Raw genomic sequence first — 21040 nt, 5'->3', positions numbered from 1 at the left:
AGTCTTTAACTGTAGATATGTCATCATTTTATTAGATTCTTTTAGCGTGGAATTTCTTCATGAAAAGCCTGTTACTAAACCCATCACCAGGGCACCAGGTTTGATTAAACTGTTAAACAAGGTTTAAATGATTTTGAAGACCTTAATATCTTTTGTTTACTTTCTAAATGAATACAAAGAATAAACTAAGGAAATGTCATGTCCACTTTCATGTACCTTCAAATACCATTAGCCATGATGATACAGTACATCGTTCTTCTCTCCATTGTAATTATTGAGCAACCATTTTAATTTGCTTCTTGTCAGAACCAAAGTTTGAAAACAAAAAAAATTGAACAGGTTGCAAAATTTGATGGTCATGGTCTGACAAAAGCTCAGATGTACAAGATTTTGAATGGCTTTGGTTAAAAAAGCTAAGTACAAAGTATTTTAAACCAACTAAAACAATAAATTTATAACAAAATATGTTGTAGTGAAAAATAAAATGATGATAAAAATACTTAAAGAAATGATCATTATAAAATGTTACTTTTTTTGAAAAAAATGACTGATAATTTTTTTGTGATAACATCAAGTTAAATTTACATTGTAACTTACAAATTCTAAAATTATACTTGCACAGTGGTAGGGCAAGTACGTCATGTCTGGATTTAAACAATAATTAACAAATAAAAGTGAATGTCATGAAAAGAGTTTTATAAGAGTCTTGATATGCTACATGTCTGGAATATTTGATGAGATTAAATGTTGCCATCCAACCGGCCACTTAACTAACCATGACACACATTTTTTGGTCTTTCAATTTTAGGCACTAGTGACCCCTATGTGAAATTTAAATCTGATGGAAAGCAGATTTATAAGAGCAAAACAGTGCCTAAGAACTTGAACCCTCAATGGAATGAGAAATTCTGTGTCCCTATTGAGGATATAACCGTTCCTCTGATCTTGAAAGTGCTGGACTTTGATCATATTGGCAATGATGATCCTATGGGACGAGCTGTTGTGGACCTGTCACAGCTTGAAGTGGAGAAGTAAGTTTTAAAATTCTTAACTCTTTCAGTACGCTGCTTATGTGAAAGAAAATAATTACTGTATTTACCCATGTATAAGTCGACCTTTTATGGCCTCAAAAGAAGCTCCAAAAATCGCCCTCGACTTATACACGGGTCAAAGATTTTGAGCCAAGTTCCAGCTAAGTAATTTATTCAAAATTAACATAATAATGTTGTCTTGGGCATAACGAACGCAGTGGACAAAAGCCGACAAAAGACTTCAAAATGAATGACAAAAGACTTCAAAATGAATGTAAGCAATTCCAGTTGAAATGAAAAACGATTTGTCCAAATCTAAATGTTGAAGATACTCACAAGCACAAATATTAAATAGACACTGGAAATTTTTGATTTCCAAAGGTGGAAAGCTCTAAAGGGCATTTTTGTTTCTTCAAATAAACGCGATCGTTCAACGGCTTAGTAACCTGGCGCAATACCTCGTGTTTGCTGTCACTCGTGTTGCGTGAAAATGCTGGTTGGTAATGATTGTTTTTTATTCTTTATACAAACCTGGCTGATTTAAGTGCTTTTGCAAACTTCATATTGTTTGGTTTATGAGTTTTGTTTTGTTTGTCATGTGAGAAATTACAAGTCAAGGACCAATTAAACCTTGCACATTTTCGCATCGTTCGCAAGTTATTTTCAAAGATTGACTCCTGCTTCTGTGATGTTGTGGTTATCCTCTAAAGCCCTTTATCGTTGAACAACGAAACAGGTTTGTTTGAGGTTTACATGTTCGATTTTCTGAGAACTTTTTCGAAACTCAAGGACAAAATGCCCGCATATACAACAACTGCTGAACCACAAAACTATTAAGCGCTTGAGGCCCTGATTTTTTTCCAGAAATCGAGGAATACAAGATTAGTGTCCCAGTAACATTTAGCAAAGAAATTAAGAAATTGCGTTTTTTGCCATCAAAAATGGGGAGGGGGTCGACTTATACACGGGTAAATACAGCAATGTCTCTTTATTCTGTAAAGTTGGCCCGCAAGCCTTGCTTGCAAAACATGGGAATTTTACTTTTTACCTCACAGAGCTATAAATGGGTCCTTGTCCTGATGTAAATGTATAATTATAAATTAATTTACATGTAAATCAAATTATGGAACTTAATTTAATGCTAGCAGAGATGCATGCAACCGGCTTCCCTGATGTGTGAAAATTTCACTAGCATTAATGCTGTAGGTAAAAGTTCTCAACTGATGTACTATCCAGAGGTGCAATCCCATGTAGTGTGACTACATGCTGATGATTTGATAAGCAAATTCATCTCATTTCCTGCTCTTCAGACAATGCACCGATAACATTGTTAACCAATAATTTCATTGAACCGTGCATAGAGCGAGTTATTGTGTACTTGAGAATAATTATCTTTGTAATGAACATTTGAGAAACTATACTGGACCTGAAGCTATGCTTGCACTTGCATTCTCAAAATTTCCTCCATTTGTTAAACTTGATACATGCATACTAAAGCATGGGCCAATGATAATTACATGTATTGTTAAATGTGAAGTTGAGTATGTTTTCATTTTTAAGCTGGATTGCAATTTATTTCACTTTCAATCCAGGCCAACAGAAATGATTCTTGATCTTCAAGACCCTGATGGTGGAAGTGACAAGTTGGGTCAAATCTGTGCTGTGTTCACTGTTCAGCCAAAGAACTTTGAGGACAGGCAAGAGGTATGTGGATTTTGTTTGCACCAACTTTTTAGGGTTTCCATGGAGGAGTGTGGTCCGGGAATTTCGCTAATGTTGTACACATTGTGGAAAGTTTATTGGGAGAGACAGTTTGTACATGATGTAGTGTGGGAACTGTGGTAGAGTGTAGGGCTATTATCGTGAAAGTGGCCTTAAGTAAGTAACCGCTGGCTTACACTATTCAGGTGGCCTTCCAAATTGGAATTTGTAGGTGTCGTCACTGTGGAAAATGAATTGAAAATTGAAATGGTAAATATGATACCCACATATTCACTCATATCAGTTAAAGCACTGAAACCTGGTGGCTCTATAATACCACTCCCGTGGTTCAAAATGTATCTCACTGCGTACTGTTAATTTTGTGAGGACAATCCTAGTGTCATCTTTATTGGCTGGTTACTAGTGTATATTACACTTTTTGATAACTGGACACACTTGCTACAGTTTGTAATGCTGGTGCTGGTCGCTGGGGAATGTTCCTGATGCTACTCTTCAATCAGACAATCTGTCTCATAATAACTAAATCCGTGTTTTCAACAATAAGGGGTACCCATTGAGAGGAATATTTCGAACTATTGGTGAGGGTAGATTTGAACGCTAGTGTAACGAGTCATGACTAAAAAATAGGATGGGGAACTCATGCGATGGCGGCAATCCCAACGTCATTAAAAAAAATCCAGAAACTTGCATATTTGATGAGGAATACCGATTGTTCGCTCTAGACTATACCTGCATTCGACATCTCTTTGAAAACCACCACGAAGAAAAAAACGAATTTTTGGTTTTGTGGCGAAAGTCCTCCTCATTCTCTTCGATTCTCTCTCTCCTTAATTAAGGGCCTACTGACGTGTTTTTTGGGATGCATTGCTAAGGATGTAATGGTTAAGTAACTTGAGAGAATTTGGCATTATTTTTGTCAGTTTCCAACTTTTGTAAACCAATGAGTCTAAATATGGCGTCATCATGCCACGCCCATGGTCACGTGACCAATAAAAGAAAACTCTAAATTTGTCTATGTGCTACACAATTTGGGTATTTAATCACTGGTTTGATAATTTGTATTGGTTTTTGCATCCAGCCAAGCATGGTTTTCTTTTTATCTTGAAAAATATTCTTTTTAAAGAGATAAACGATACTGAAATGCCCGTAACATTTTCAAAAAAGATGATTTGAAAAAGTCAGTGCTTAGTTATATTCTGTATTTGGGGGTGAAACGTGCCATATAAAAAAAAAATTAATTTAAAGACCGCTTTTTCTCAAACCGGAAGTCAGTTCGTGTACGCATGCGCAGTCGATCTGAAAACGAGCACGAGGAAGGGCGAGGAAAAACCTTCGATGCAAACAACTGTTCGTGTGGTCACTTTTGATTGTGGGTGGGTTTTCTGGTCAGCGCACGATATGATGACGTCAGTCACCGGATGTAACATTTCACTTCCATAGCAACGCGCGAAAAATCCGTCTGTGGGCCCTTAAGCCCTGTTATTTCAAGGAAGGATTACGTTTTTGCAAATGTTGACCGAGTAGAACTTCCATTTGAACAGACTTAACTGAGTGTAATGTAAATTGCTAGGTTTCTACCCCATATGAACCATGTGAGCGTTAGCCCTACTAATGGAAATGGGCCCACACAAGGACAGAGAAAAACTCTGACCAGGGTGGGAATTGAACCCACGACCTTCGGGTTAGATCACCGCTGCTCTACCGACTGAGCTACAAGCCCAGACGGGAGCAGGCCGTGGGAACTGAAGATGTTAAAGTCACGGCAATAAACATGTATAAGTACAAGGAAGGATTACGTTTTTGCAAACGTTGGCCTTGTAGCACTTATATTTGAACAGACTTAACTGATATAATGTAATGTGAAGTGCTAGGTTTCTACCCTATATGAAACATGTGAGCGTTACTACTAATGGAAAAGGGCCCACACAAGGACAGAGACAAACTCTGACCAGGGTGGGGATTGAACCCACGACCTTCGGGTTAGATCACCGCTGCTCTACCGTTCCCTATTATTTCAGTTCGACAAGTTCCGAAAGTGAAATAACGCGAGCTTATATTTTAAGACGACGTTCTCTTGGCTGTTTAAATTTTTAAGCTGTTTTTAACTCCTTGGACATTTTAAAAATCACACCTTGAGGACGTCCAATTTGTAATTAACGGACAAGCGATAGATCTCTGAAAACCCAATGTTGACGCGGAACTTACTGACGAGAGACAAGGGATTTTGAATACATGTTTAGCAGGCTTAAGGTTTAGAAGTTTGCTTTTGGCCAAATTCTGTTCGTGTTTTCATCTGCCAAGAGGGGAAACGACCGACAAAAAAAGCGCAAAAAAAAAAGATTTTTTTTGTGCTATTCTTTGCTGAGCTGCGTACCGCGGTTAGCTTGCGATTGTTCAACTCGCCCCAATAAAGCCGGCCCTCTGTCGAAAAAAGACAGCTCTGCCTTCTGATAAATATGTGGGGGAAAACAAGGTCTATAATTATCGAATAAACTTCTACCATCACGGATTTATTGAATGGTAAAAGGGTTTTTTTCCTTAAGAGCAGCACTAGAAGCAGCGAAATAAATATATCAACTTTGGGAATTTGCGGAATGAATTTTGGTCAATACCATAGAGACGCCATTATCATATGATGATATCGATCCATATTTGAAAGTGTCTTTCCAAATTAAGATGTTCGAAGATAAGATCAAAACCACATTGATAGAGTCACCTTTCAACATGCCGACAAAGCCATTCATATGCATGAAAATCTATCGTGCTCAATATATGGAAACACGGAAATTTTTTTTGCGAACAGCACATTTTTACAGTTTTGTAGTTTGGTTATTTTAAACCTTGGATGTTGCGTTTCAGCGTTCTGTTTTGCCCACAAAATCTCTCTTATCAGCTCGTATACCTTCTGATTGCCCCGTGTCGTGGTTGAAAGAGAAATTGACAGGCATCCAAACGTGCAGAATTTTCTGATATTTGAACAATTATTCAATTTGCGCTAGTTGCTGTGAGATTGAATATAGCCAACTAGCATGTCATATCGTACGTTCGCTCGTAGAACAAAATAATTAACAATCATTCCATAAGCGCGCGTTGGATATGAGATGGTAAATAGCCAACGAGGCGCGTAGCGCCGAGTTGGCTATAACCAGTCTCATATCCAACAAGCGCGAATGGAATAATTGTTTTATTAAATTCCTTCAACTCCAAAAAATTTGGAAGTACGAAATACGAGCGGAAAAAGCGAGCTAATCCGAGCGAAATAGAAAAACTTGATGAGAACTGATGCGATGTTGTGTAATACCTTGTTGTCAGACAGACGCAGGCTCATCACAAAAACATTTCTTGCCTTTTCGCGTACTTCTAAACGTCGGAATTGATCCAAACTTTCCACAAAAAAGGTTTTTTTTTCTCCTTTTTGGCTTTATTCAGAGAGAAATTTGGCATTCCGACGAAAACATTTTTAGTTTAGCAACGCTTAACGCAATCATTTACCATATAAGGTCAAACCAAGGTATATGAGCTGATAACCGAGATTGAGTGAACCAATCAGAGCACGCGAAATGCATTATCCGAGGTTGAGAATTTAATAATTATTGTTAACCAATGTAGTGAAAATGTTTTCTTTTTTCATCAAGCCCGAATTATGGTGAAGTAGTGGCAGACATATCTTAGTATTGAGTTCTGGAACTTATTCAATGCACACGATTACTCTACTGTTCGAACTTGCTGGTCACAAGTTTACAAACATTTTGAAGCTTGTCAAGGGCATGAGCATGACTATAGGACAATTAATTGCACATGCAGCCACAGCACTTTCCTTTTCTGTTGTTAATCCTTGTTGGGTTGTGTCGTCAGTCTCATTTTATCATTTTCAGATTGCTAAAAGAGCGTCGACCTCAAAGAAAGGTCAACCACCCAAAGAACCGGGCAAGGGACAGCTGTGGGATGGACTGGTTTCTGTTATACTTGTTGAGGGCAAGAAGATGATACCCATGGATGATTCAGGTGTGTGTGTTATGGGGACATTAAGTGCAGTGGCACAACAGCTTATTCTTCTTATTCTAATTGTTGTGTTGTCCTTATTCTATGATGAAACTTTCAATGGGTTTTGCAACAATAGACCTAATCGGCTAACTCAATGTTGTACCCAATTCAAACCCTTTGGGAATAAAACGTTTTGTTCGAGGTATTTCCATATCATTTAAATATGAATGCTACACTATCATGCAAATACAATACACAAAGAATCTTAGTCCCGGGAGATTTGAATTGGGTACAACATTGAGTTAGCCGATTAGGTCTATCAAAGTAAGTTGATAAACAAAACTGCCATCTAGACAAACACATTTGCATATAATGTGGCGGGTTTGTGAGAGTTCCAATAAACGGACGCTCTAGTTAGCACTTTCTCGATTTGCAGCTATGCTACCAGTGTGCATCAACGTATATTCTTGACGCCAGACAGCTAGGAATAGTGCGACACGACATTGGCTCAACGGAATGATTGCACACTGTATGCCAGGTTGTACTGGCAGAAGTAGTCCTTGTTTTTGTGTGTGGTGATTTTATCAACTTTATTGAGGCCATTTTCCCCCGGCAATTTAATGGTTATATGTCTAATAATACAGGATGTTCGTACATGTATTGCTCGATCGCATGTACGGCTCGATCGTCGCTTATATCGACATGGATTTTTTGGTGCTACGGGCTTTCATGCAAATTGTTTTTAATCCCGAAGGTCTTAGTGATCCTTATTGCCGTTTTCGACTGGGAAATGAAAAGTACAAAACAAAAGCCTGCAAAGAGACGTTGAATCCACAGTGGAAGGAACAGTTTGATTTGAAGATTTACCCAGACTCACCTATGATGCTGGAAGTCACAGTCTGGGACAGAGACATTAGGAAGGATGAATTCATGGGAAGGTGAGGCCAAATCTATATTGCTAAATCGACTCATGTTGTATTTTCGTTTAATGACACATTCATTGAATGGGCATTCGCCTATCTTCCACACTAAACGCCCGAAAAACCCGATTGAAACATCTTTGGAAAAAGGGATCAAAAGCGGAAACGCTTCGTGGACTGGTGAAAACGGAGACGTACGAGGCGTCTCATGCTATTGGTTCAAGGCCAAACCGCAGTAGTTAACTCGTGCGAAGTGCTATTCCATTCCAATTCGCTTCATCATGTTCGAGCGTTCTATAGAGATTGAAGAAAGCCGAACGCTACGAAATCGCGAAGTTGATGGAAACGTTTTGATTCGTTCTTCCCCTTAGGTGTAAGTCATTGGTTTCGTGGGATCGAGATTGGCGCATGTTCCATTAATGGGCAAATTGATTTCTCGATGATGACTTCTCATGAATTTTGTGAACAGGAGACTGTTTTTGCATTTTTCAGGACTTTAATTTAAACAATAACAAACGATAACCAAAAGAAAAAAAATCGGCAGAGTTCTCTAGAAGATCAAACGCTGGATGGCGCAACCTAATTACCCAACTTTGCCTCGTCGCACAATGGAATCAATCTTGTTAACGAACGCGACTAATCGGAGGTGTCAAAACTTCGTACATGAGAACATTTCCAAGCATAGGTAGCGTCTTTCGGACAATATTAGCTTCAGCTGCACTCGTGCAATTAATGCCATTCTGAGTGTATCCTATTTTCCTGACGTAAAAAGTGTTTCTACATATCAAGGCGAATCCTTGCATCGTGCGTACAAAGATAATTTGTGGATGAGCCTTGAGAGAAGTAGAAAGACAGTTGTGTGTAGTAAAGCCTGGTTTTCACTAGCGACGCACGCACTAGCGCAAGCATAATATTATATAACCCGTACGGCCCCGCGCGCGATTTCATTGCAAAACTATTGAGAAAATCCCCGTATGAGGGGCCGTACGCGATGGCGCGAGCAGGGCCGGAAAAAGCCGTCCGGCCCTGCTAGGATCGCGTACGGCCCTCATACAGGGATTTTCTCAATAGTTTTGCAATGAAAGCGCGCGCGAGATGCGAACTAAAACAACTTTGGTCCTGGCGCACGGACCTCTCTGCGCTCGCTCCTTACGCCATGACCTCGGGCCAAATATTTTCCCGTCCCGCCCTCTCACTCAGTCAATAAGTACATATTATGGAGTGCTTATTTCACAGTGAAAACCGGGTTGACGCAAGCATAAGCACAAGCGCAAGCACAAGCACAAGCACAAATATCAATTGTTTTCCTTTTCCTTGTGCTTGAGCTTATGCTTGCGTCGTGTGAAAACCAAACGCAGCATAAGCACAAGGATTTTTGCTACGTCTGGCCAATTAAAGCACTCGTTCCAGATTCCCTGCGTCTGAGCATTTGAACAAAATGGCGGATGCCGTGGTTGATCTTGATGCTTACGTCGACGTTCGTTTTCACTTAGCATAAGCTACTTATGCTTGCACTTGTGCTTGCGTCGCTAGCGAAAACCAGGCTTAAATATTCTTTGTATCTAGTTGACTCTTGACTGTTTGATTGGAAGGTGTCAAATCGACTTGTCAACGCTTGCACGGGAAAAGTCTCACAAGATCGAGGCTGCACTCGAGGATAATGCAGGCATTGTGGTTATGCATCTGTCAATCACCGGATTGGATGCGCCTGGCTGTGAATCAGATTTGAATACATTTGTAGAGAAACCGGGAAAACGAGAGGAAATAACCAAACAGTACACCGTAAAGAACACAGGAAAGAAGATAAAAGAAATTGGATGGCTGCAGGTAACATTCTGATATTTGCACAACTTCTGAGTTCTAGACGACTTAAGAGCTGCGATACTTTCCGAAGTTTTGCATTGTTCGGGCCGTTAGCGCACTGTTGACACAACACGCTCAGCACTGCGACCAATGTTGAATTTAGCTGTGAATTGAAACTAGCTATTCAGGTTCTCGTAACTGACTTTTAAATATTCATGGTAGGTGAAACTTCATCGTGCAGTTGGGTTGGCATCAGCGGACATCGGTGGCACTAGTGATCCATTTGCGGTTATAGAACTCAACAATCAGCGGCTAGTAACACCAACTTTGTACAAGACTCTTAACCCGGCTTGGGACAAAGTATATGAAATGTAAGTTTAACTGATTTGTTCAGAAAGGTGCAAGAACTTAATCTTTTTGATTGCTGTTGAATTCGGTCAAATCTAAACCATTCAAGTATTCGGTTTGACGTCCGAGAGAAGTCTATCAGTAAGGTATCTCCTTCAAGCAGATGATTTTTTAACTTGTAACTTGCGGCAATCGAAACGAAGAAACGCAAAAATACGCATGCATTGCATTTCTATCTAGCATTTGCACATTGCCCTTAGTCAAAGTATAAAGGATCTCTTCTGCAGATGGCTTTAACATACTACTAAGGAACCTACATGCATTTAACATTAAATAGATACCGTGATATGGTGAGACTGGTACTGTAGTGACATCCAGGAGTCAGTCTACCGCAATGACTTTTGGATGGTGAAGCCTCAAGTACTTCTCTCTTGGAATCTTTGTCAGATTTTAGAGCATCTGAAAATATAAAACTGGAATTAATTTTGAAATCCAATTTGCCTTACCGAATAAAGAGAAATTGCAGTCCATAATTATGTCGAAAATCTTGCACCTTGCTCTTTCCTGCACTAAATTTCTGTATGAAATATATGTTCAGTTTACGACAGATTTATCGGAAACTTAGTCCTTGCTATATTCATTCTTCTTCTATATCGTAGGCCCAACGATGTTAGGGCGTTGCGCGTCTAAATCAGCTGGGCTAAAATCAGTTATAAAAATGACCAGTTGAGGCTATAATCGGGCTCGAATGTCCTTTATTTTTTATAGGACAGTGTTCGATATTCATGATGTACTTGACGTTACTGTGTTTGATGAAGACAAGAGAGGAGCCCCAGAGTTTCTAGGTCGAGTTGTCATTCCGCTGCTGCAGGTATAGACAGGATCATGCGTTTTGGTTTGTTTCTTTCATCGATAAGAGAATTTACGCCATGGTTGTTATGTGTTCGGTGTTAAGGATCCTAAGAATAGAGTGGGCTATTTAACATTTTGTAAGTTATTCAGGAGCAACATGTACATTTGGTTGAGCATCGGTCTACCGAGCGGGATTTCGTAGGTTCATCTCCGGATGGACTCATACGGTTTTGGACTAACAGTGGAGAAAGTGCTTCCTTTGAAATGACATCTTCGAATACAGTTAGACTTTCGAGTCGCCTCGAATGAGGCACGATAAGTCTTCCGAGAATTTGTGTTGTGTTGTGTTTTGTGAAAATCCACACACGTACTATATACTTCGCACAGTGTTATTTGATACAGGAGATCTTGCATTTTGTACCCTTTTGCTTATCTCTTATAAGCCCAGTGGTTTCCTTTGAGCTTCCTCCCCATTAGCTTTTTAAATACTTTAAATGCTATGCTCTGTACTGAGGCAAAAAAATAAACTTGAAACTTGAACTCATTCCCCGGCTTACCACATTCTAACTAATAGAAATTAAACATCACTGAAACATGCACAAGATCTCACCTAAATGACTCTTGAACAGCTATTATTGTAATTATAATGATTATTATTATTATGACATCAAAAAGAGTTTGGCCTTGGTTAGGAGGATTTACGAAAATGACTTGGCAGACTAATTCACTTGTTTCTTTCCCTCCCCTACCCTTCTCATTTCCTCCGGAAGCGCTCGGACTGTCGAACGGACTTCAATAATCTGAGATTACTACTAGTAATATTTAATAGTTTTGTCCTTTAGGCGGGGCGAGATCTTTGATCATGTCAGTTTAAACCGCTAGAGTATTTGTCACATTCCCTCTTAGGTTACCCCCGGTGAGAAGCGCTTGTACCAGTTGAAAGATAAGAGCCTGGAACGAAGGGCTAAAGGTCACCTTATCCTGACTCTTGATGTGGAGTATAATCCAATACGAGCTGCTGTTAGGACTGTCAACCCCAGGGACCCCAAGATCATGTTTGAACCCGCGAAGTTTAAGAGAGCGGTAAGAAAATAATGAGTTAATAAAACTACAGTACAAGAGACATTATTTTTATTTGCTGTATGTACTTTAGTGCTCCAATCTTTCGTCAGTTTATTATCTTTGGGAGAACTTAAGTTGACCTTTTCGACTAACTTTGGCGTAGAAAACTACCTTACAGTTACGCAATCTTCACGCAATAAGGCGACAGAAAATATATTTTACCCCCACCTTTGCATGTACATGTAATGTTAATTAAATTTGTCTTAATTCGTTTATTTGTGGTACTTCACTGCTCCGTTTTAGAGCTATGTTGACCAAGGGGTGGGTGGGGTTGGAAGGGAAGTAAAAATTGAAAAATAACTGTATGATAAACGTAGTTACTTCTGTGTGCGGCAATGTGACCTGTATGGTTTATTTTCATATACAGTTACTGCAGCGTAACATTGATCGTGTGAATAAGCTTGTTGCAAGTCTGGTATCGACTGGGGCATTTGTCCAATCGCTGTTCACTTGGCAGTACAAGTTCAGGAGCGCTTTTGCTTTTGCTGTGAGTATCTGTCATGTCTTTCAAATGCCCGCGTCTTATATTTTCTTAACTAAATCGAATAATGATCAAAGCAGCACACTTCGAGCAACCGTGGAAAAAAAAACCTCCGGACTTGAAGGCGAGTTCTCCACCACTGCGCTAACGCTGCTCCTTTGTGGTACACCCCTTTTGCTACTGAGTGAAAATGGCAGGAGGGTTTACTAAGATTGACGGAGCCATGACCAAGGCGAATGGTGTGTCAAAATGGCGGATGATTTAAGCGTTGAACAACTCTCGCGACTCGTTCAAATCGTTCAATTTTTTCGCTGGCGTGCATCAAGAGATGTGTAGATACAGGGGTGAAACGCAAATTAGTTATATTAGGTCATGAGACATTGAAATGAATTTCGTAAAATGCAAACATTACACGTCTGCAACATGCATGGCATCACTCAAACCAAAAATACTTTCAGAACCTTCCTGTGATATTCATTTCGGAGAAACGATTTATTTCAGAAGTCTAGGAAAAAAAAAAGGATTTCACTTTGATTACTTTTCAATCGAGTCTTAGCAGATGGTACAAACGTTTTTACATGCCAACAACATCGGATCCCTTTTCTCCTTAAAGAATTGCCGTGAAAAACCCGGCATTTTTAACTGCAAAACAATTCATGGTCTCGGTGCGGGTCGACAAAAGAAGGATTTTCCAGATTTGTCTTCAAGACATTGACATAAGACAATAAACGATAGCATTACACAACTGGCCCGGCAATAAGTGAAGATATAAAAGTTGGCTCAGTAAATCGCAAATTGATACCATGGATGCACTAAGTAGCTGTGCATTGCTGATACCCTTAGGACTTTATTTTCATAGGATTGCCTTCCTTTTTAATTTCTCCAGTTATTTCAGGTAGCCACAATACATATTTAGGGAAATAAAGCTTGTTGTTGTTGTTGTTGTTTACATTGCCTTTCAGATTTACATAATGTTATGCCTGAATTTTGACTTCTACATCATACCTTTGACACTGCTGCTGACATTTCTGAAGCAGTATGTGATGTGCATGCTGCTTGCTGACAAAAACGTGAACCCAGAGGAACAGGTAAGTTGATTTTCGGCAATTTCTACCAGCTAAAAACAGTCTTCAAGGCTCTTGTTTACCGGAAACACACATGCTTCCTTCCTTTTAAACACTGAACTAAATTTTCGGATTTTGAAGTACGTTGTTGAGCTTCGCTGTTTCTTTCAATATTTCATTTTTCAACTCGTTGTTACCAGGCCCTTACTGGTTAATTATTATGGGGATTATCTTAAGAGCAGTACCTAGGAAACGACTCTTAACCGACTTCGTTTTAGGTGCATAAGCTAACAGTATGTGCCAAAACAAAATAACAAAGGTGAATATTACATATTGAGCGGGGAAGAACTTTGGCTTGTACTGTAGAATCCCCCCCCCCCCCCCCATACAATTTAACAAGAGTAGTGCGCTTCGTAGTTTGTAAAGGAAATGAATATTCACTATTTGGATGACTTTAAAAGGTAGAACTTTTGAATAAATTTACGTGATGGCGCGTGATGGAGAGCGAGACAGAAATCACGTCGTTTTCGCTTGCCAAAATCGTCTTCCTAAGGAAGCAGGGAGCTTTAGCAACGACGACGGGAAGGGTAACGAGAACGTCATCTAAAAACATAAATTCACGTTATTGCAATCACTTCGAGACTATTCCAAGCTTTTTAATATGACAAAGGTGTCGCAGTCTGTCAGGAGTGAAACCCTCATGAACGGCGTTTAATAGACCTTATTCACGATAGCGGTCATGTTGGATTTGCCTTCATCATGCAAATTAGCTACACACTTCTGAGGGGGCAAACAGCACAAGTTCGAGAGGTTATAACGAACATCTTAGCTACACAGATGATATGTTTCACATTCACTCAATGTTTATCACCTAAGTAGTAAAATAGAATGATTACACAAGTCACTTCGGTGTATTTTAGTGAAAAATGAGCATATAACGAAGTAGAAAGTCAAAATGTCGGAGGCAATCAAAAGATATAAAATTATTATAAAAGGTACTTAATTCTAAATTCTGAAATGCACTTTTAGCAATGTTAATTCAATATTTCGACGAGCCGATTTTCCGCAATTTGCCTTCATTCCGATGTTTGCCCCCCAGCATAACACATGGCTAGTTGTCATGACAATTTGAAAACCAACATGGTGGCTACCGTGAATATAAGGGCTATTTAGGGGAGAAATTAAATTTTATTTCGAAGTGCTGACGTTGTCCATAAAGCCTCAAATTTGGCAATTTCACGTTTTTTTGCAGACGACGGCAAAGAAATGGACAAAAATGAAAAATGCACGTGCAGAGGGTGCAAAGCTATCGTTTTTGCGTACAAAATATACAAATGTGTGACGTTTTCGTTGCTGTGACCGTTGTCGTTGCTAAAGCTCCCTAGTGATTCGGTTAACGAGGCCGTTCCAGTTTCAAGGAAAGGTTACGTTTATACAAACGTTGGCCGTGTAGCACTTATATTTTAAAGGGTTCCCACCCTGGTCAGAGTTTTTCTCTGTCCTTGTGTGGGCCCATTTCCATCTGTAGGGCTAACGCTCACATGGTTCATATGGGATTGAAATCTAGCACTTAACATTACACTCTATTCAGTTAACTCCGTTCCAGTTTCAACTTAATATAAAAATACTTGGGCTGTGAACATTTTCGCCGAATGGCTGAGGTTAAGAGAGGTACAAGTATCGGTTTAAGATTGCGGCGGACTTTTCGAAGACTACAAACTACACAAGGTTCAAGCCTGAGTGCAGACATCTTCGCTGAACTATTGAGTCTCCAAATTCGTCTTAATCCTCTGGACACTAATGATCATAAAAGGTACTGCAAAAGTTTTATGTTGAATATTCGGGAAATTTAAAATGCATTGTGTGCGGGTAGTTAAATGTAATTTTTTTTCCCCAAGGCTTATTAGCACAAAGGTTCATTTAAATTCAAGTGTCTTGATCAGTTTTTGTACTAACGCGGGCGTTTCTTGATCTTTAGTTTCACTGGGTATCCAGGTATATGAACCTGACCAAAATGGGGTACTCCGATTGGCTATGAATTATTAATGAGTTTGAGAATATTATAGGAAGGAGCTCCAGTGGATGACGATGACGACTTAGAAGATGAGGAGGAAGATAAAGGAAAAAAAGGGGTTAGTGACAAATAAATTTTTTTGTGAATGACTTTCATAAAAGATAAAAAGACAAACGGCTTATTTCCTAAAACGAAACAATTAAGGCAGCGTTTACACGAACGCCGTTTCACATCGACACGGTTTCGTTACTTCGAAATCGCGTGTTTACACGGAATCGTTTTCGCCAGAAAATCAAAGTCGTGATGGTATAAGCGAGCGCTCCACTACGTGCTAAATTCACCATTTTGAATCGAACAATGCAAATCCAGCGCCAAAATAGTGACTGTATTCAAATCGATGCGGTTTCACTGTTTACACGATAGATGAAACCGCATCGTTTTGAAGACGCTCCACTTTTGGAAACGTTTTCAAATCGACCGGGTTTCGCCAACGGTCTCGATCGGTGTCGTGTAAACAGAACGCACAGCGTTCGTGTAAACGCTGCCTAATATGCACTCCTATTTTGATGAGTTTCTAGATTCGAGATCATTATGTTTATTAAAGTGACCCTCTGACTCTTCTCCTCAAAAGCATAGAAACATTAACAGTAGTAACTTAAAAGACTTAACAGGGCAGTTCGTGAACGTGCATTTCATTGTAGCGAAGCAGTGATTTTTTCATTCAAATTAGTGTCATCGAAAGATCAAACCACGTAACGATGAAATGCCGTACTTAAAAAGGTGTTAACATAAAGATTCTGATGTTTGTTGTTTTAGGACAAAGGTAAAAGTTTTAAAGAGAAGATTGCAGCGCTAACATCCATTTGTCAGACGGTGCAAAACGCCCTGGACATGGTGGCTTCCATGGGAGAAAGAGTTAAAAAGTAAGTTTGAATTACAATAAAGTTCACTTCAGAATTTGTTCGAGAGTAAAACAAGAGTAATTATAAGCACCTTCTCCTCTAACTTCTAATATTGAAGAGCAGGGTTTTGTAGTGTTCATTTGAGTCGCTTCCCAACGATGTGGCCCGGGTTCGATTCCCATACGTGACGTCATGTGAGTTGTGTTTGTTCCCTCTCCACTCTCCTACGAGAGGCTTGTTTCTACTTGGTACTTAGAGATTTTTCCTACAACTAATGGTTCACGTCGATTCGTCTTCTTTGAGTTTTAGTTCTTATTAAAACTTACCACTAGTGAATGATCTGACAAATAATGTGGTTTGAAGTTAGGTTCGAACATTTTGGTGAGGAAAAAAGTGCGAACTTTATCTTTGCGACTTGACCCAATCAGATAAATGCTAAAAAGTTGTAATTCAAGGAGAAAATGTGTTGGTCAAATATCAGTCTAGTTTGATGCGGCTTTACATGGTGACAGAGACCAAAGTGCGTTTAAGCCAAGACTCCTTTAATCTTAATTTCTTCTAGCTCGATAATCCATTCCCCTCTCACCTTTCTTGTCAAGCAAGGACTTACCGTCGATTTATTTTTCTTTCAGCACATTCAATTGGACTGTTCCGTTCTGTTCGTATTTGATGTGTGTTATCTTCACGCTGGGAACAGTTGTCCTTTACCTTGTCCCTTTGAAGTTCTTGCTGCTTGCCTGGGGTAAAAATTGTTTGTACTGCGTGCCAGTCATGTTTATTACCTTCATTTTACAAGCCAAGGTTGTCCGAAAATTTATCTTCCAGGATTTCAGTTTCATGTCTTTCACTCAGTGAACATTGCCTTCGGCGGTCTTGTTTACAAACTGGATTAATGTAACAGTTAAATATATTGTCGTGTGTACTTATTACATCACCGCTTGCCGACGCAAAGGCATACGCGCCGCAAACTTCAAGCGATCCCAGGGCCTTAATTCTTTGCAGACGCGAAGAATAACGGTTTAAAAACTCGACGGCACAAAAAACGAAGGACGGATTTGTTACCTCATTATTAGTTTGCAGTACTGCGACATTCCGCGATATTGGAAGAAATTGTACAAGAGACGGGTCGTCAGCCTGCTACCGATGGACTTGGGCTGATTTGCATTCGTGTAAATGCGCACCACTCCATCCAGAGAAACTTCTGCGGTTGGCAGTCATAACAGACGAACTGCCGAGTACAGTTCGCTTGAACGGACGATCCTTCCCTTTGTGCGTGTTTATGCATGCACGAGATCTAATGCGCGCTAAAAATGGTTTCCTATGTTCTTCTCAAAAAGGGGGATTTGTCCAGATGTTCATCCGTTACTAGTATAAATCGTGCCCATTTGAATCTCCTCATAGTAGCTTCCAATGTAAAATCAAATGTACATTTTTTCGTAATATTCAGTTCTAATATAGTGTTCCTGGTAACTGTTGAATAGGAATAAACAAGTTCACAAAGAAAATCCGTAAACCAAATGCTGTGGATAACAACGAGCTTATGGACTTCTTATCGCGCATTCCATCAGATGTTGAAGTGGTAAGAATTTTTAACGGACGAATTTGGCTGTTAACTCGGCCTTTTTTTTTTCATTACGGAAACCTCACTGTTACGTATTGCCTAAGAGCTTGTGGCGGCCGCGATTGTAACAGTGGAGTGCGAGCTAATAATAATAGCAAAACAAGAGAACATATTCTCCTCGACATATTTTTCTGAACATAATCCTTTCGACCAATCCCCAGAGGGACCGTTTTACCAAATTTCAATAACAGCGAAAGAACTGTAAATTGAGAATCGATGGTAAATTTTTAATCAAAGCATATACATTTTACGAACGCGGAAATAATCCAAACAAATATACGGTGCTTTCGTTTGTCAACCAATAAAAAGAAAACAGCAGTGCCTACAATTCTCACATTGTCACATTGAAATCTTTGCTGTCCCAGTTCTAAGTTTTGCCATTATACACAGCGCAAAGATGTGAGTAGATCAAGATCAGGGGCGTCGGCTTTTAGTTTGTTGGTTATCCACCAACACGTACGGCCGATCTCTTGTTAATTTTTACGTTACGTTTTCTTGACTTAGGCGTCGTTGTTGCTAATATCTCCATGCGCTATTGGGCGTGACATCATCATGATGTCACTTGTTGAACTTAATTATGTAACATGACGGCTAATTGACTGGCACCACTTGTTCAGTACTACCAAAGTGGCGGGAATTATGCAATGAAAAGAGGGGATTTTTTTGAATAGATGATAACCTGTAGATCTTTTGAATAGATAATAACCCTTTCAGCTGTGAACTTCATTTCCTCCTATATCGATTCATGATGATGTTAAATTCTTGGTGTCTCTCTCTCTCATGTTTCTAAAGAAAACAGCGTGGTTGCAGTTGGTCACATGACCCATACTGCAGCGACGGTATAGACGAAAACCGGAGAGTATGATACTCTCACTTATCTGGCAATTGTCTCACTGTCATGAGTTCGAATCCCGTTGGAGCCACCTTAATTTTTCAGGTGTCTGTTAGAGACAATTGCTTAAATTGTCCTGATAAGTGCAAGCATCACTTTCAATCTTTCGTCTATAACCCGCACTTAAAAAAACATGTACATTTCTTTCATCGTGTCCCTTCACGGGAACATGTGAACCCAACAAGTTGACCTGCTCCCAAGTGTGTGGCTTAATAGCTCAAGTGGTGGAGCGTTGCACCGTCTCGCAGAGGTCATGCATTCGAATTCCGTTGGAGCCAGCTGAACTGTTCAGGTGTCTGTAAGAGGCAATTGCTTAAATCGACCCGATAAGTACGAGGATCATTTTCTCTCTTCAGTAACGGTGATTGTGAATTAAGTTTATGTTCTTTTTTTCCTCTGATTTTTTCCCATAGAAAGAGCAAAAGGTGCTCAAAACAGACCCATCCCTTCGGCTTAAGAGGATTGATGGCTAGTATATCAGAAGAAAATGTCAAGCAAGAAGGAAGATAACTTGGGGAGAGAAAAGTGGAGTTTAGTCAGCGGCGAGTCTTGCGAAAAATTCATGGACATACTCGTGGAATGTCTGAACGTATTAGGACAGAAGTTAGCATAAAGAATATTTGCAATCAAAGAATATAGCGAATTTAATTGTATTTATTTAATTGTATAGTATTTATTATCCTTTGAAGACATGTTTGAGCCATTGAATTTTAACAGCCGGGGTTTTAGTCATGCATACAGGGCTCAATTAAAGGATGGGGAATTTTAGATTTTTTGTTTAATGCAATCTGCACAAGGTAACAAATGTTTTCGCCTTTTTATATCCTTTGAAATGCACCGTTTTATTTGACGAAGGTTTAAGTAAAATGTGTTTTACGCAGGCTTGCAGAATAGTTATTTTTTGGCTGATTTTATAGGCTTGGAAAGAAAGTACTTCAAATTGAGTTAGCTGCTTGATGCAATAAAATAATTAAGCTTCATCAGCAGCTTTTTTCCCATTAAATTTGTTTTGATGCCAATTACCTTCTTTGTCTGTTTTCCTTTGTAGTCGTAAGTCAAATTTAGTAAAGGCTTTAAGTTGGGATAATTTACCAGTAACGCACCAATTTCGCACCAAAGGGTCCTAGCCGAAGGAGAACGTGGTGGTTCTTTGAGTTAGGCCTTCAGTATCCTGCAGAGGTATGATAACGTCTCGTAAATTATCGGTCATCGATGTTTCCTTATTAGCCCTGAATTGACGTGTGGTAGCAGAACAAATGAAAGAGAGAAGCATATATCCTTGGACTGGATTTCAACCTGTACTCTTTTCCGCTTTGCCACTGAAGATCAAGGCATCGAATTTTTTGTAAATAACGATGTATTTGCCTCTTCCAAGCCGACCTTTAAGCTGTTTAGCATTGTTCCTTGGCGAGTGTTTATAAGCGTTCACAACTAGTTAGGGAGGAAAGCATTACCTTTTGTCAAAGACAATCACGTTTTCGCAACTTGTGTTATGGTGGTTGAGTTGTATTGTGAAGGGGTTTCTGACATCCCCAGGTTCGAGTCCTGTGCCTAGACTTTTTGGGTTAACTATGGAAAACGTTTATTTCTGGTAATCCTAATCAAACTGTCAGTGCCCTAAATCAACGCCAACAGATACATAGAAGTGAAGACTGTGTCGCCATCTTGGACGATAAAGCTGATTGAAGTTTGGGGCGAGGCGAGGCGAAAAATATATATAGTGCATATATATATAACTATATATATATAACTAACTGCATATATATATAACTATTATATATATAACTATATATATAACCATACTATATATATAACTCTCTCTCTCTCTCTCTCTCTCTCTCTCTCTATATATATATATATATATATATATATGATGAGAAGAAGAAAGGTGTAGCCATGCCTCGATAGATAATGTAATCAGGAAATAACTTCTTGAGGCATATGTGTTTCTAATCGGTTTTATACTTCAAACGTTTCGCCGTTTAGAGCTTCGTCAGTGAATGAAGATTATGAGTACGTTTGCAATCTCGTAGAAAACCAATGTTGCTTTTGATGCGAATAAACTTTTTCGCTGTACGATAATATGATGAGAAGAAGAAAGGTGTAGCCATGCCTCGATAGATAATGTAATCAGGAAATAACTTCTTGAGGCATATGTGTTTCTAATCGGTTTTATACTTCAAGCGTTTCGCCGTTTAGAGCTTCGTCAGTGAATGAAGATTATGAGTACGTTTGCAATCTCGTAGAAAACCAATGTTGCTTTTGATGCGAATAAACTTTTTCG

General features: G+C 39.3%; 1 protein-coding gene across 4 annotated transcripts in view; it reads left to right on the top strand.

Annotated features, from left to right (window-relative positions):
• LOC137992732 (multiple C2 and transmembrane domain-containing protein 1-like) overlaps positions 1-19778 on the top strand; it is a 23935-nt gene extending 4157 nt beyond the window's left edge. For 2 of the 4 annotated variants that reach the window (XM_068838223.1, XM_068838225.1), the window contains 15 exons: positions 809-1031; positions 2624-2735; positions 6629-6758; positions 7492-7675; positions 9250-9484; positions 9683-9831; positions 10577-10679; positions 11567-11743; positions 12150-12269; positions 13226-13351; positions 15394-15459; positions 16158-16264; positions 16876-16985; positions 17725-17822; positions 19170-19778. In XM_068838223.1, the coding sequence (XP_068694324.1) occupies positions 809-1031; positions 2624-2735; positions 6629-6758; positions 7492-7675; positions 9250-9484; positions 9683-9831; positions 10577-10679; positions 11567-11743; positions 12150-12269; positions 13226-13351; positions 15394-15459; positions 16158-16264; positions 16876-16985; positions 17725-17822; positions 19170-19229 (2000 nt within the window). In that variant the 3' untranslated portion in view covers positions 19230-19778. Of the gene's footprint in view, positions 1-35; positions 99-808; positions 1032-2623; positions 2736-6628; positions 6759-7491; positions 7676-9249; positions 9485-9682; positions 9832-10576; positions 10680-11566; positions 11744-12149; positions 12270-13225; positions 13352-15393; positions 15460-16157; positions 16265-16875; positions 16986-17724; positions 17823-19169 lie in introns of all 4 variants that reach the window. The other 2 variants (XM_068838224.1, XM_068838221.1) reach the window with 2 other exon arrangements.
• The last annotated feature ends 1262 nt before the right edge of the window (positions 19779-21040 follow it).

The sequence above is a fragment of the Montipora foliosa genome, chromosome 2 (assembly GCF_036669935.1).
Source record: "Montipora foliosa isolate CH-2021 chromosome 2, ASM3666993v2, whole genome shotgun sequence".
Lineage (NCBI taxonomy): Eukaryota > Metazoa > Cnidaria > Anthozoa > Scleractinia > Acroporidae > Montipora > Montipora foliosa.
This window is presented reverse-complemented; position numbering and strand designations above follow the sequence as displayed.